General features: G+C 40.8%; 1 protein-coding gene across 1 annotated transcript in view; it reads right to left on the bottom strand.

The window, feature by feature from the left end:
* Nucleotides 1-7688: 7688 nt before the first annotated feature.
* ROR1 (receptor tyrosine kinase like orphan receptor 1) overlaps nucleotides 7689-12578 on the bottom strand; it is a gene marked incomplete at both ends in the record, with an annotated part of 413713 nt that continues 408823 nt past the window's right edge. The window contains one exon of the mRNA XM_079698342.1: nucleotides 7689-9116. Coding sequence (XP_079554468.1) covers nucleotides 7689-9116 — 1428 coding nt within the window. The remainder of the gene's footprint in view (nucleotides 9117-12578) is intronic.

Raw genomic sequence — 12578 nt, 5'->3', positions numbered from 1 at the left:
GGGGGACTCAAAATCAATACATGCTGGCTTTTATTTCACCTTCTTTGCTTTAGCTAGGGCGACCCAGAGTCCAGGTTTGCCTGGGACTGGGGGAATTCATAGGAAAAAGGACTTTCAGGGCTAAAACTGGCATAATCCCTGGTAAACTGGCACCACTGGCTATCCTAGCTTTGGCTTCAAGAACCTTTTTAGGGTGGGAGTTGTATAGACAATTTGGTAACAGCTGTTTGTTTTTGGAGTTGGTGTTTAAAGGTTTGTGTCTATTTGTTTTTCATGGCAGGCTGGTGCCCAGACCTCGTAATCATAGTTCTGAAACATCATGCCCAGAATTACATCAGGAGAGGATTTTAGCGATGCCTGTGATGAAGGAATGCTGTGCCTGCTTGGGTACTTTACTTGCGCTGAAGTGTTTTAGGAGAATCATGTCTCCTTTCACTTTGTTCCCAAAATGGGAACACCAATCACTGAGAGATAATGCATTTCATAATATCTAAGTACGACTGTGACTGTTAAGTGTGTGTGTGTGTGTGTGTGTGTGTGTGTGTGTGTGTGTGTGTGTGTTGGGGGCAGGGGGACTGGTTAAAGGATATAATTATTCTAGGCTTCTTTCACATATATATCTACAAAGGCGGACCAAGCTTTTAATATACCTTTGCATAGTGCTCTCATTTGCCCCCTGGGGAGTTCCAGAATTTCAACATGGGAGAAGCTTTGAGGTGGCAATCAGCTTGGAGGGCGTGTAAGGGATGACATATGGTTTACGGATAGCTTAGCGATGTGTCTTGAAGCTGTTTTTACTTAGTGTGTGTTTATTAGGGGTGGTTTGAAGGGAGATGATGAAACATTCATGGGTTAAGCCCACTCCCACTTCACTGGCACCAGTATGGAGTGTTCTACGTTATGGCATGTGCATGAATAATTAAGTAGGATATTTGTGCTCTAAATATTGTACCACATTAGAAAATAATGTATTGCTTTATAAAAATTGTTTAAAACACATTGAATAATGATAGCAACATTGTCACTTTTTGAGCACCTCCTATGTGCCAGATACTTCTCATATATTTGTATATGTTCTCATTAAATGCTTATATCAACTCTGAAAGACAGGTATTAGAGAAAACTGATAAAATTGTATATACTATGTTTTTGAGAACTTTTGTGTCAGGCACTCTTCTCTGCAACTCATTTACGTTACTTAGCTTCAATTCTATGAAGTGGATACATTTTCAGATGAAGAAACAGCAGTTCAGTAACTTGTGTAAATTCACATGGTTACCAAAAGGTGAAGGCGAGATTTATACCCAGGCTGCCTGACATTAGAACCTTTACTCTCAACCTCTATGCTACATTTATACCATTTTACGGATAAGGAAGTAGAGATTGCTTTACTTACTCAAGGTCATCCGGATCACGGGCAGGAGCAGTTGAAAAGTACATGTGCCTGTGCCATTCTCCTCATCCAGGGTCCATGAAGGGGGGGCAGGCGGTGGACATATAGTGTCAGATGCTATGTCTGAGGAATTTATAGATTTTATGGTCACTTTTATGGCACATTCTGGGGTGGTCTTGAGAACTTAGAATTTTAAAAATCTCCCCAGACAATTGTGATAATGACCGGGTTTGGCAACTATTGCCCTATTGTAGGGCTGGCTAATAAGTTTCATTCCTGGTGCTATTCTTGACTGATTAGTAGGTTATCTAGAGCAATATGTTGAAACTGTTAAGGCTAAATCTGAGCTCAGCTGGGAAGAGCACCAGTTAGTGATTAGCCACAAACACAGGAAAGAAGGGCACTGGTGCCCTGGGTTTGCTATACTGACTCTATGTACTCAGGGCTTCAGCTGGGCTGGGGATTGTGTTATTGTCCCCAACTATTCACCCCCTTCCCTGGAAGGAGGTTCTGCCTCCTTGCCCCTGACTGGGACGGTGTGGCTTGCAGTGCCTCTCAGTAGGTCAAGATTCATCCACGTCCTACGGTCAGCTTTGGCCTCAGAATTTGTGCTGACCAAGAGAACGTGAGAGGTGGACGTGATATACAGCATGTCTGAGTGCAGGTTTTATGAGTGACTGTTTCAGTTCTGCCTCTTGCTCTTTTCCCTGTGCCATGAGAACAGTGTGTCCTGCAGGGACCTGGGAGCAGCTACAGCAGCTGACCCACCTCTGCTGACTGACATGAGTGAGAAATGAACATTGGCTCCTGCAAGGCAAGCTGCTGAGATTTTGCAGTTATTACTGCAGCCAGGCTGACCAATACGACTAATACACTCCATTTCCAGAGTGACTGGAAGTACAATTCAGTCCTAAACTGTCATTTGCCTTAATATTAGTTTTAGTCTTATCAGGTTGACTCTTAGTAAACTACCGAGATCATGCCATTGGGGAGTTTCAGCTCCCTTCAAGTGATTCTAAGGGGCAGAGACTCAAAAGAAACCTTTCAGGGAACTGTGCTAGGATGGACCCCAATGATAACTGGAATTACATCCCTAATGCCCAAGGGCTGCAATGGCTGAGGAGCCCCTGTCATAGAATGGAGCCTGATCTCCACCTATTTCTGATGCAAATTACATGTGCCTCTACGGCCATGGAGAGCTTGAGCATTAATCTATGTCTTTGTGCAGCCAGTTCTGTAGTTTCGTGTGTGTCTTTGAATTTACATCCAAGAACATAGGTCCATGAAGATTGACCTTTAGAACCACTTTTCTGCAAATTGAATATCCCCTTATTTCAGCATGTTGACCTCTTGAGATATTGACCTTTTAACAAGTGTAAGTACGTGTAAGTACAGTAATGCCCTATCTGATCTTAGGAGTCGTTCTCCTAATTTAACCATTTGGGGATAAGAATAGCTACTAACCTGGTCAGTTGGGTGAGGATCAGTGTCACGTCGGGCCTGGTCAGCAAATGTCATAGTCCTCGTGTGCATAAGCAAGTCATAGGTGCCTAGGATTCAAGTAGTCATAAATAGGCAAGCAGACCTTCTCCCTGTACGTCTCTGTTGTGAAGCCTTCCCAGCCGAATTTCCCAGAGGATTACGCCGACCTTGGGTGCTTTGATGGTTTGTAAGGCTCTCCTTCCTCTGAGTTAACAGCTTCCTAACACTCTTGGCATTTACGGTAACAAACTTCAGGTGCAGGCATCTTGTAGCTGCAAAACTTTTCCTCTTATGTGTGTGCTCCCTCGTTCCTTCTGCTCCTCTAATATAGCATTTCCTCCTTGGCGTTTGAACTCTTGGTTGAAAAAAATGCTCTATAAATGAAGAGTCTGAGCTTCACCTCTCGTACCTCCCCCAGAGCTTTCCGTCCTCCGGAGGCAGAGGGGAGCACAGTGGAGCACAGGAGCACCCAAGGCCAGCCAGTGGGGACTGACAGACTGCAGCTGGCAAAGGAACACAGTGGGACCAGCCACAGGTGACTGCATGCAGCCAACTGGGTCAGGTTGTCACAGGAAGCTGGGGAGAGGCGGGCAGCCTCTGCAGCTGCTTCTGCTTGATGCTTACTGGGAGCTGGGACTTCCCCCCTCCCAAGAAAGACTAGCCTATCCTTGACCTCAAGTTGCAAAGCAGAGGAGAGTTCCTTTAGTTGTGTTAATCAGCAATGCAAGGAGTCAAAAAAAAGGTACCCTAAGAGACCAACTCTTTTGTGCTTGTCCATATGAAAGAAAAAGCTTTTGGTCACCTTCCAAGAATGTGGTCTTGAGTGAACTAGACAAGGAGTATATTGTTGGCAAATCTAGGTGCTGTTACTTTTCTATCCAAGTGAACAACTACAGAAAATATAACCAATTGCCAAATGGTTAATGCAAAAGTTTTTAGTGTTGAATTTTTGATGAAGTAAAACTTGACTACCTTTAAGGGGACTGAAGTGGCTGAAATGTTCTTAAATGTTTATATACACATTGCTGAGGATGTAAATGACCATCCTCCCACTTTCCACCCCCAGGCCTTTAGGCTGGCCTGTAATTCTCACTTATTGCTGGATCCCACCCCAGAATTTCTGATTCAGTACCTTGAAGTGAGGCCTGAGAACCTGCATGTCTAACAAGTTCCAAATCTGCTGGTCTGAGGACCATACTTTGAGAACCCCTGAGATAGGTAGCCATCTTTGAAGGTGCGTAGATAATAGAGCCCGTCTTTAATCAGTATTGAGTGGTTTGTAGGAGGTATGATCCGAGGTGGTGCTGTGAGCCTGCAGATGTTGGTGATTAAGGAATTAAGGGTGAGGCCCCAATCACAGAGTTGAAGGAATTGGGGATGGTGGGAGGGGAAGAGCCTGGAGACATAAGAAGGAAATGGGGGTGAAGGGCAGATTGAGGAATTCAAGTGAGAGGGAGAACCCCAGCCTGACACGGATCTCACTGCCATGTGAAGCGATTGCTTTATTGAGTTTGATCGCTGAGGCGGTGACAAGAGCTGTACCTAAAACAGATGGATAAGGCCCTGAAGGTTTTATTGTATCCCCTTCTGTATTAAATAGCAGAAATGGACAAGTTCTTTGAACTTTCATAATGATACTCATTTTCCTTGACAGTGTGTATTAATCACCAGATGGGGAGCTCTTTCTTTTGGGCAAATAAGGTCATAAAGATAAGCTGTGACAATTAAATGGCCACATTTCTTTTATTTTATCAATATGGTTGGAGTCTTAAGTTGAACATAAGATGTACACAGCTTTTTCTTCTTCAGAATTCTAAGATGATTTTTGATGTCTAAGTTCACATGGAAACATCAAGGCAGAAAAAGATGCAACTTTAAAAACCAGTTTTCACATTACATTTGATTGTCAAGTAATTATTCAATATATTATTTTGATTTTAAAAATTAGAATCTTGCCATATATAGGTGGGTGATATATGGTCATAAAGTCATTGGGATTCTGCCTTCCACCTATGGTCACTAGCAAAAGAATGTCCAAGTCTATTTTAAAAGCTTACTTAAAAATAATCATTTCAATGAAATAGCAGTAAATAGGAATTATGATTCCTCTTTCTATGAAATGTCAAACATTAGGAGAGATAATATTAAAGTTCCCAAATACCTCCATGATATCAATATTCAGGAAATAATATTTTATGGTAAACATTTTTAATAAACAGCAGCATAAAATAATCAGTGTTTAATATCATCTCTGGTGTGTGAAATACAAATGCATATATCCCCAATATAAAATAAGCTTCTTGTCATTACAATTCCATGCTTGTCTATTTGAAATGCCCATAATAACAAATCAAACATTAAGTAATACAGTGATTAAATGCATGCAGTGAAAATAAGGAAAGATATGATAGGGCGAGATATCTGAATACTGCCATTATATATTTGAAGAAAATCTATACCGAGTTAAAAACAAACAAAGGAAACAAGGAAACAGACCAGATATAAAAATGCAGAGATATATTTCACTTCTGTGATACAAACCATAAACATAGTTTTGTGCAAAAAAGAGAAAAGATCTGAAAATAAAGTCATCTTACAAAACATTGCCCACAAAGCAAAAGATATTTTTCAGTCTGTGAAAAAAATACTATTTTAATACAAAAGGGACTGTGTTATGTAGTATCACAGTGCTATTATAAAATACATTATTACAAGTGGTTTTGAAAATTTAGTTTGCTCACCTTAATGACTTCAGTAATTATAAAATGTTTAAAATAAATGTTATAGTTCTTTATAAAAAACTAATTTGAATTTATTTTTTACCCATAGTAATGTTTTTCCAGAGTAGATATCTTACTGGCTCATGGAATGCTACTTTCCCTTTAAGGGACTCCTAGAAAAACTCAGGTTCACTGAAATTGTGTTTACTTAAAATAATAAATATTCTTGGAAAACAATTGATTGTCGTATGATATACAAAACTGTGGTTTGAATCTTCATCATTAAACAGTTGCATAGCAACAAAAGGATACAAATATTCTCCTCTACCTAAAGTTAAGAAATGTAACTTCTGAATCAGCTTATTTATGCCATAAAAATATGTCTTAATTTATTTCTGAATAAATCTGAATATAGCCAATTCTTTGTGTTCACAGTACCTATAAGTCCACATTTGTTGTCTGAAGATTCAGTGTTTGGGAAAATTGCAACACATTTTGGTAAACATATTTCTTTGATTTCTCATCCTAATTGAATTTTTTGTTTTACAAAATTGAAATGTCAATGTGCTTCTAAGTCTCCTACATTCTCCTCATCAAATATCATTTCCAGGAATTACTTTATATCCTGTAAGTCTCTTTATAAGTCTCTTCAGCTGTAAAATAAAAAAATGAGACTTTGAGACATTGCTCTTAGAATAAATGAGTTATTCTTTTAACAAGAGAAAAATCAATCATAACATTCCTTTCTATATAGAACTTGAAACCCATAAGAATGCTAAACTTGGCAGAAGATGGCTAGCAGGTAAGGCATGAGATGCACATTTGATACCTTCCTTCCTCTAACTAAGGCAAAAATGATCACGTTGTTTCTAGTTACCAGCTTAAAAATTTCAGTTCATGGTTATCTTTGAAGTGAGAACTCAGTACTTGTTTTTTAAAAATACTGTAATATTTTGCAAATAGAATTCAGTCTTTGGATTCCAACTAACACTATGAATACATTGTCATAACTCTTGGTGCTAGAATAAAATCTGTGAACATTTCCAGATCAGAAAAAAAAAAAAAAAAAGTGAGAGAAACTTTAAATTAACTAGATATTGGTGTCAGAGAGTTTCCTCCTTCCCCAGAGTCCACTAATCATATGCACCCCCATACCTTAGACAGCTCATATGCAGGAGGATGCAAGCATGGATGGGCTGGTCTGTAGCCACACCTCTATTCTTCAATGTTATTGGTCCAGGGAAGCTCCTGTGAGGCTGTCCCCATGGGAACCCTTGTTCCTTTCCCATGGATGCTGATCTAGGCCAAGGGGCCATTTTCCTGACTGTGCTGCCTTTGGTGCCTCATTTCTAATGCAACACAGTGAACTATCAACCGGCGGTCAATTTCAGCATCCACATCTAGCCTTATGATCTGATGCCCTGTGTTATTTCAAGGGCTTGTGTAAACACACTGTGGAAAAAGCCTTCATGATCAACAGAGGAGACTCACAAAGAGGCACACTTTTCATGTTCCCAAAGAAGCCCCACTCTGTAGAAGGCTTCAGGGAAACTTACACTTATGGCTCGTTTCCATCTGGGATTTTAAATCTGGCCTAAAGTTTCCTCACTGATTCTGAACATCACTTCCATACAAACATGCATAGAGTCTAAACTGAATCAACATAATTCCTGAACATCTGTCCTGAAGAAAAGACAGCAGGTAGACAAATGCTATGGTATATACATTTTGGGGAGAGAACAGTCATGGCAGCCAAAGGTGGATACACAAAGCACCGTTTGACTTTCCTTTTTGGTTTGATACTTAGTCATAAGGTTCGTTTCCTCTTCACTGGTTTGCAGTTTTCAGTACTTGAAACCAGATGTACCAATCCCAGTGGCATGGCCTACACCCTGATGGAGTGTTAATCCCACAATGTTTTTTTTCTGGCTGGTGTTTGCCCTGGTTGGTAAGACACAGTTAAACTTCACAGAAGATACTTGTTGCAATGTCTGCTAAATGAGAACCTTACTTTAATAAAAACATTTGAATATAAATCTTTTCTACGACTTTCTAGTTTTTCCTGTATACCACATTTACAAAAGTTGTGCATTTTACAGTTCTGCAGAAATCATAGATTCGGTGTGTCCATGAATGTTGGAGTCTCCTAGCAAAGATGGTTGCTTTGAGTCTATTTTGTAGGGTTTTTGAGATTTGTTGCCAAAAACGGTGATACCCATTCCACCGGGATGATTCGGAATCGACATGTGTGGTAGTAAGGGAATATTTGCTTCCTGATTTGATCCTGATGAAGGCAGGCTGGTCACATGACCAGTACTAGTTGACCCACTGGCACTGCTCGGGGACCGACTCTTGGGAGGTGGGCAGTGCTGAATCACTCTGGGAGGACCTGTTGGCTGATAGTGGGCAGCTGGAAACGCTGCATATCCAGGAGGTATTGGGTATCCATTGATGGGGATGAATCGCTGGTTCTGAGGTATTGGTGGGCTGATGAAACCAGCAATCTGGCCCTGTGGTGTAATACCCTGGCTCGGGAACATGTAATTGGGATATCTGGGGTTACTGAGATTACTCACTGGGCTGGCACTAAGGGAGGTTGTCTGCGTGGTGGCATTTCCGCCGGAAGGAGTAGTAGAGCTGGTATGACTTGAGAGCCCCTCCCAGGACCGAAGCCGGACGTGAATGTCTTTAAATCTTGGTCTCCTGGAAGGAATCTCATTCCAACACTCTGTCATGAGGCTGTACATTCTGGGGGGGCAGTCTTCGGAGCATGGTAACAGCTGTCGTTTTCTCACCATTTCGATCACTTCCTGGTTACTAAATCCATAATATGGCTGGAGTCCAAAACTGAAAATCTCCCACAAGACAACCCCAAAAGACCAGATATCTGAATCAGAAGAGAATTTGCCATACATGATGGCTTCAGGGGGCATCCAGCGAATGGGCAGCAAAGACTTACTCTGCACCCTGTAGTAATCAGCGGAGTATATTTCTCTGGAAAGCCCAAGGTCTGAAATCTTTACGTGAAGTTGCTCTCCGATTAAAATATTGCGAGCTGCAAGGTCCTTATGGACAAAGAAGTGACTAGACAGGTATTCCATGCCGGCTGCAATCTGAATTGCAATGTGTAGAAAATCTCCATGATCCAGGCTGGATTTTACAGTCCCATCTTCATCACTGCTACAGCCAACATCTGAATGTGGGGACCGCATGATGAGGAACTCATGGAGATCCCCCTGATTCATATACTCAAAAAGCATACACACAGGTTGTTCCTGAGTGACAGCCCCTAGAAGGCAGACAATATTGGGGTGGTGTAGTTCGGCCATCAGGGAGGCTTCCTGTTGAAATTCTGTCCATTGCTGGGGGTTGTTATAGTCTTTCAAGGTCTTTATAGCAACTAACTGAGCATGGTCCATGCCTGGGAGATAGAGATGGCCCTTATAGATCTTTCCAAAGGCACATTCACCCAATTCTTCCATAAAACGTACAGCAGAAAGAGGCAGCTCTTTAGCCTTGCTCTGTGTGAGAGAAAGGAAAAGTGTGGTTTAAAACATTTTCTAAGGCAAGACATCCTGGCATCTGAAAGGAGGGGTGAGGCATATTGAGAAAGGTTCTGTACATCAAATTAATTACAACATTGTACATCTAGAAGTCTTTAGAATTGTTGGCTGCAACTCAGGCATAGGCAGATTTTTGTCCATCACTCCCGTATCCCTCCATCCACACCCCCTGCTCCAACAATGGTTTCCTGCTGTTACCTAGAATCTTGCTACTCAAAGAGTGGTCTTGGGAAGAGCAACATCAGCATCACTTGAAGCTCACTGCAAATGCAGACTCTTGGACCCACCTCGGACCTACGGAATGAGGATGTGCATTTAACAAGACCCCGGGTGATTCTGTTGAATGTTAGAGTGTGAGAAGCACTGCTGCTGAGGATACAGCCTTAATCCTTAGCCTGGCACTTAAGAGTATTTGTGATGTGGTCTTACCCTTGCTACACCTCTACATGATGGCATCACTTTAGTTGAATAGATCTCCTCATAGTCCACATGCAAATGTCATGCATGTTCTTGCCTAATACCTTTGTTCTTCCAATGCTCTCCTATTTCTAAGGTATATATTGAGCTAAAAGCCAGAGAAACCAAAACAAAAGACTGTTCTGAGGTGCTCATAGTGGAGGTGGGGAGGTTTGGAATGTGCTTCTCTCTACTTATCGAATCTTTGCTGTCAAACTCTCCCCGACCACTCTGATCTTTGCCTCCTCTGGAATCCCTCTGGCTTTACCGTCTGAATGCCACTACGTGCAGGATGCAGTGAGGTGACTGGCTACACGCTGACCTCCGCAGCCACAGTTCGAATTGGAATTCTGCCCTCTCCACTTACCAGCTGTGTGACCCTGGGTACAATATTTAACCACTCTGTGCTTCAATTCCCTCATCTATAAAATGGGATGATGATCGTACTTATTTCGTAGGGTTCTTGTGAACTTTTAGTAAGCTAACATTTGTCAAGTGTTCAGCATGATGTCTGGCACATGGTAAGGGCTATTTAACTTTTAGCTATTATTACCTTGCTATTGCTGCTCTTTTTATGAATATACTTTGTCCTCTCAATCAGATTTCAAGTTTTTTTTTTTTTTTTTTGGCTGCACCGTGTGGCATGTGGTATCTCAGTTCCCCGACCAGGGATTGAACCCATGCCCCCTGCATTGGGAGCGTGAAGTCTTAACCACTGGACCTCCAGGAAGTCCCCCAGATTTCAGTTTTTTGAAGGGAGCTCTTGACTTTTGAACCAACTGATTATCTCTATGGCTTTGCAAGTGGGTTATTTACTGATTGACCTGAAAACAGACAGGAGAAAGCATCTAGCTCACAATGAAAATAAATATTAAATTGTGACATTTGATCTTGACAGTAAATGTCTATTATGTCATGTGTTTTTACTATTTTTGAAATTCACCTCCGATCTATCCTGACATTTAATCTAATTTGTTAGGGAGAAAGTCATAAAAGCAATGCATTTGTACCTAAATGGATTTTTTAAATAATCCCTTTAAATGTACTTTAAATCCTTATTTTTTAGAAAAAAGTACTGCTGTGAGTATCCCAATTGAAGCTGATAATTTTGCAAATACATATGGAATTCAGAGCTCTCTGTACACAGTTTAAATCAACAGTTTAGAAAATTAACTAAAAATTTTCTCTAACCCAAACTCTACTAATCTAGAATTCATGATGATTAGCTCTGTTCTAGGCTAATTTTTGCAGGGCAAAATGCTCATTAACCTAATTATAAGTGTAAATAAACTTGCAGCAAAATACCCACTTAAGACGACAAAATAGAACTGAGAATTTTGAAACATTAATTCCTCCATGCAAATAATATTTCTTATCATCTATAGGTCTCACTAATTTGTTAAAGCAGATTTTATGGGGGTTGTATTTATAAATGTCTTACAGTAAAGTTACTTCTGCTGAAAGTAATGGCAACTTCTTGCTTTAAACATTTAGGCAATTGAAGCTTATTAATACAGTCCTATCAATTATAGTATTGTTTGTAACAGATTAGAAATAACCTAAATGTCTACTTAATGGAAACATTAAATTAATTGTGGTGGAGCTAGTAAAAAGAATATTATACATTTGTGAGAATATTATACAGTTGTAAGAACAAATGAGGACACTTTCTATGTACTGATATCCAAAATCCTACTACTAAGTTAAAAATCAAAAGCAAAAGAACAGTTAATGCTGTATGCTGCTTTTGTGTGAAAGAGGAGGAGAAAAAGAATAAATATATTCATATTTCTGCCCATAGGCATAAAGAAACTCTGAAAGGATACTCAAGAAACAGCAGTGGTTATTGGGAGGATATAGAGGTGGGAACTAGGAGGAGGGGGGCAGAGGTGGGAGATTTTTCACTTTATGCTTTTTTATACTTTTCTTTTTTTGCGGTACGCGGGCCTCTCACTGTTGTGGCCTCTCCCGCTGCGGAGCACAGGCTCCGGATGCGCAGGCTCAGCGGCCATGGCTCACGGGCCCAGCCGCTCCGCGGCATGTGGGATCTTCCCAGACCGGGGCACGAACCCGTGTCCCCTGAATCGGCAGACGGACTCTCAACCACTGTGCCACCAGGAAAGCCCTGCTTTTTTATACTTTTGAATTTATGAACCAGGTGAATGTATTATCAATTCAAAAAAGTGAATTATTTAAAAACATATGACCCATCTTTCTATCTGACTGAATCCAGGAAATTTATTCTGCAATCACAATTCCTTCACTGTTTTTCCTTTTGCTTCTAGGGTCAGGATTCTGTGGTTGCTATGGAGTTCCTTTGAGAGAACAGAATGTAGGTGGTGGGAAGAGTAACCAAGCTTACTTTTTAACTCTTGCAGCCCTCAGCTTGATTGTGCTTTCGTGGCCAGAGTAATCCAAAGTGAATTTTTCCCACATGACATTACGACAGGGATTTCCATCAGAACTTTACCTAATGATGTTATTGAATCCAATTTATGTGAAAGTCCCTTGAATGGCATGGTAGGTATTACTTACTTTTTGACCTAAACAGGATCCCCCATGCTTTTGGTGATAGAGAAGGGTATGGGACTGAGTAATAAACTATTTTTGAGGGAAAGTGGGAATGAGGAACTAAACCCAAGGAATATTAGACTGATCTAATGAGGCGTTAGGACTCTTCCCCCTTCCCCTGCTGAAGCTTAACCCACAGGCAGTGTGGGGTAATTCAAACCATGTAACCTTTGGACTCATACAAATCTGAATTTGCATCTTGGACCTGCCGCTTTCTATTATTAATAGTTAATATTTATATAGCACTTACTATGTGCCAGACACTGTTCTGAGCACCTGACAATTATTAACTCATTTACTATAAAAACCCCGTGGGATAAGTCCTATATATTAGGTGGCTGACCTTGGGTGAGTTTGTTAACTTTTCTGAACCTCTTTTTCCATATCTATAAA

This window comes from Hyperoodon ampullatus (genome assembly GCF_949752795.1).
Source record: "Hyperoodon ampullatus genome assembly, chromosome: 2".
Classification (NCBI taxonomy): Eukaryota; Metazoa; Chordata; class Mammalia; order Artiodactyla; family Ziphiidae; genus Hyperoodon; species Hyperoodon ampullatus.
This window is presented reverse-complemented; position numbering and strand designations above follow the sequence as displayed.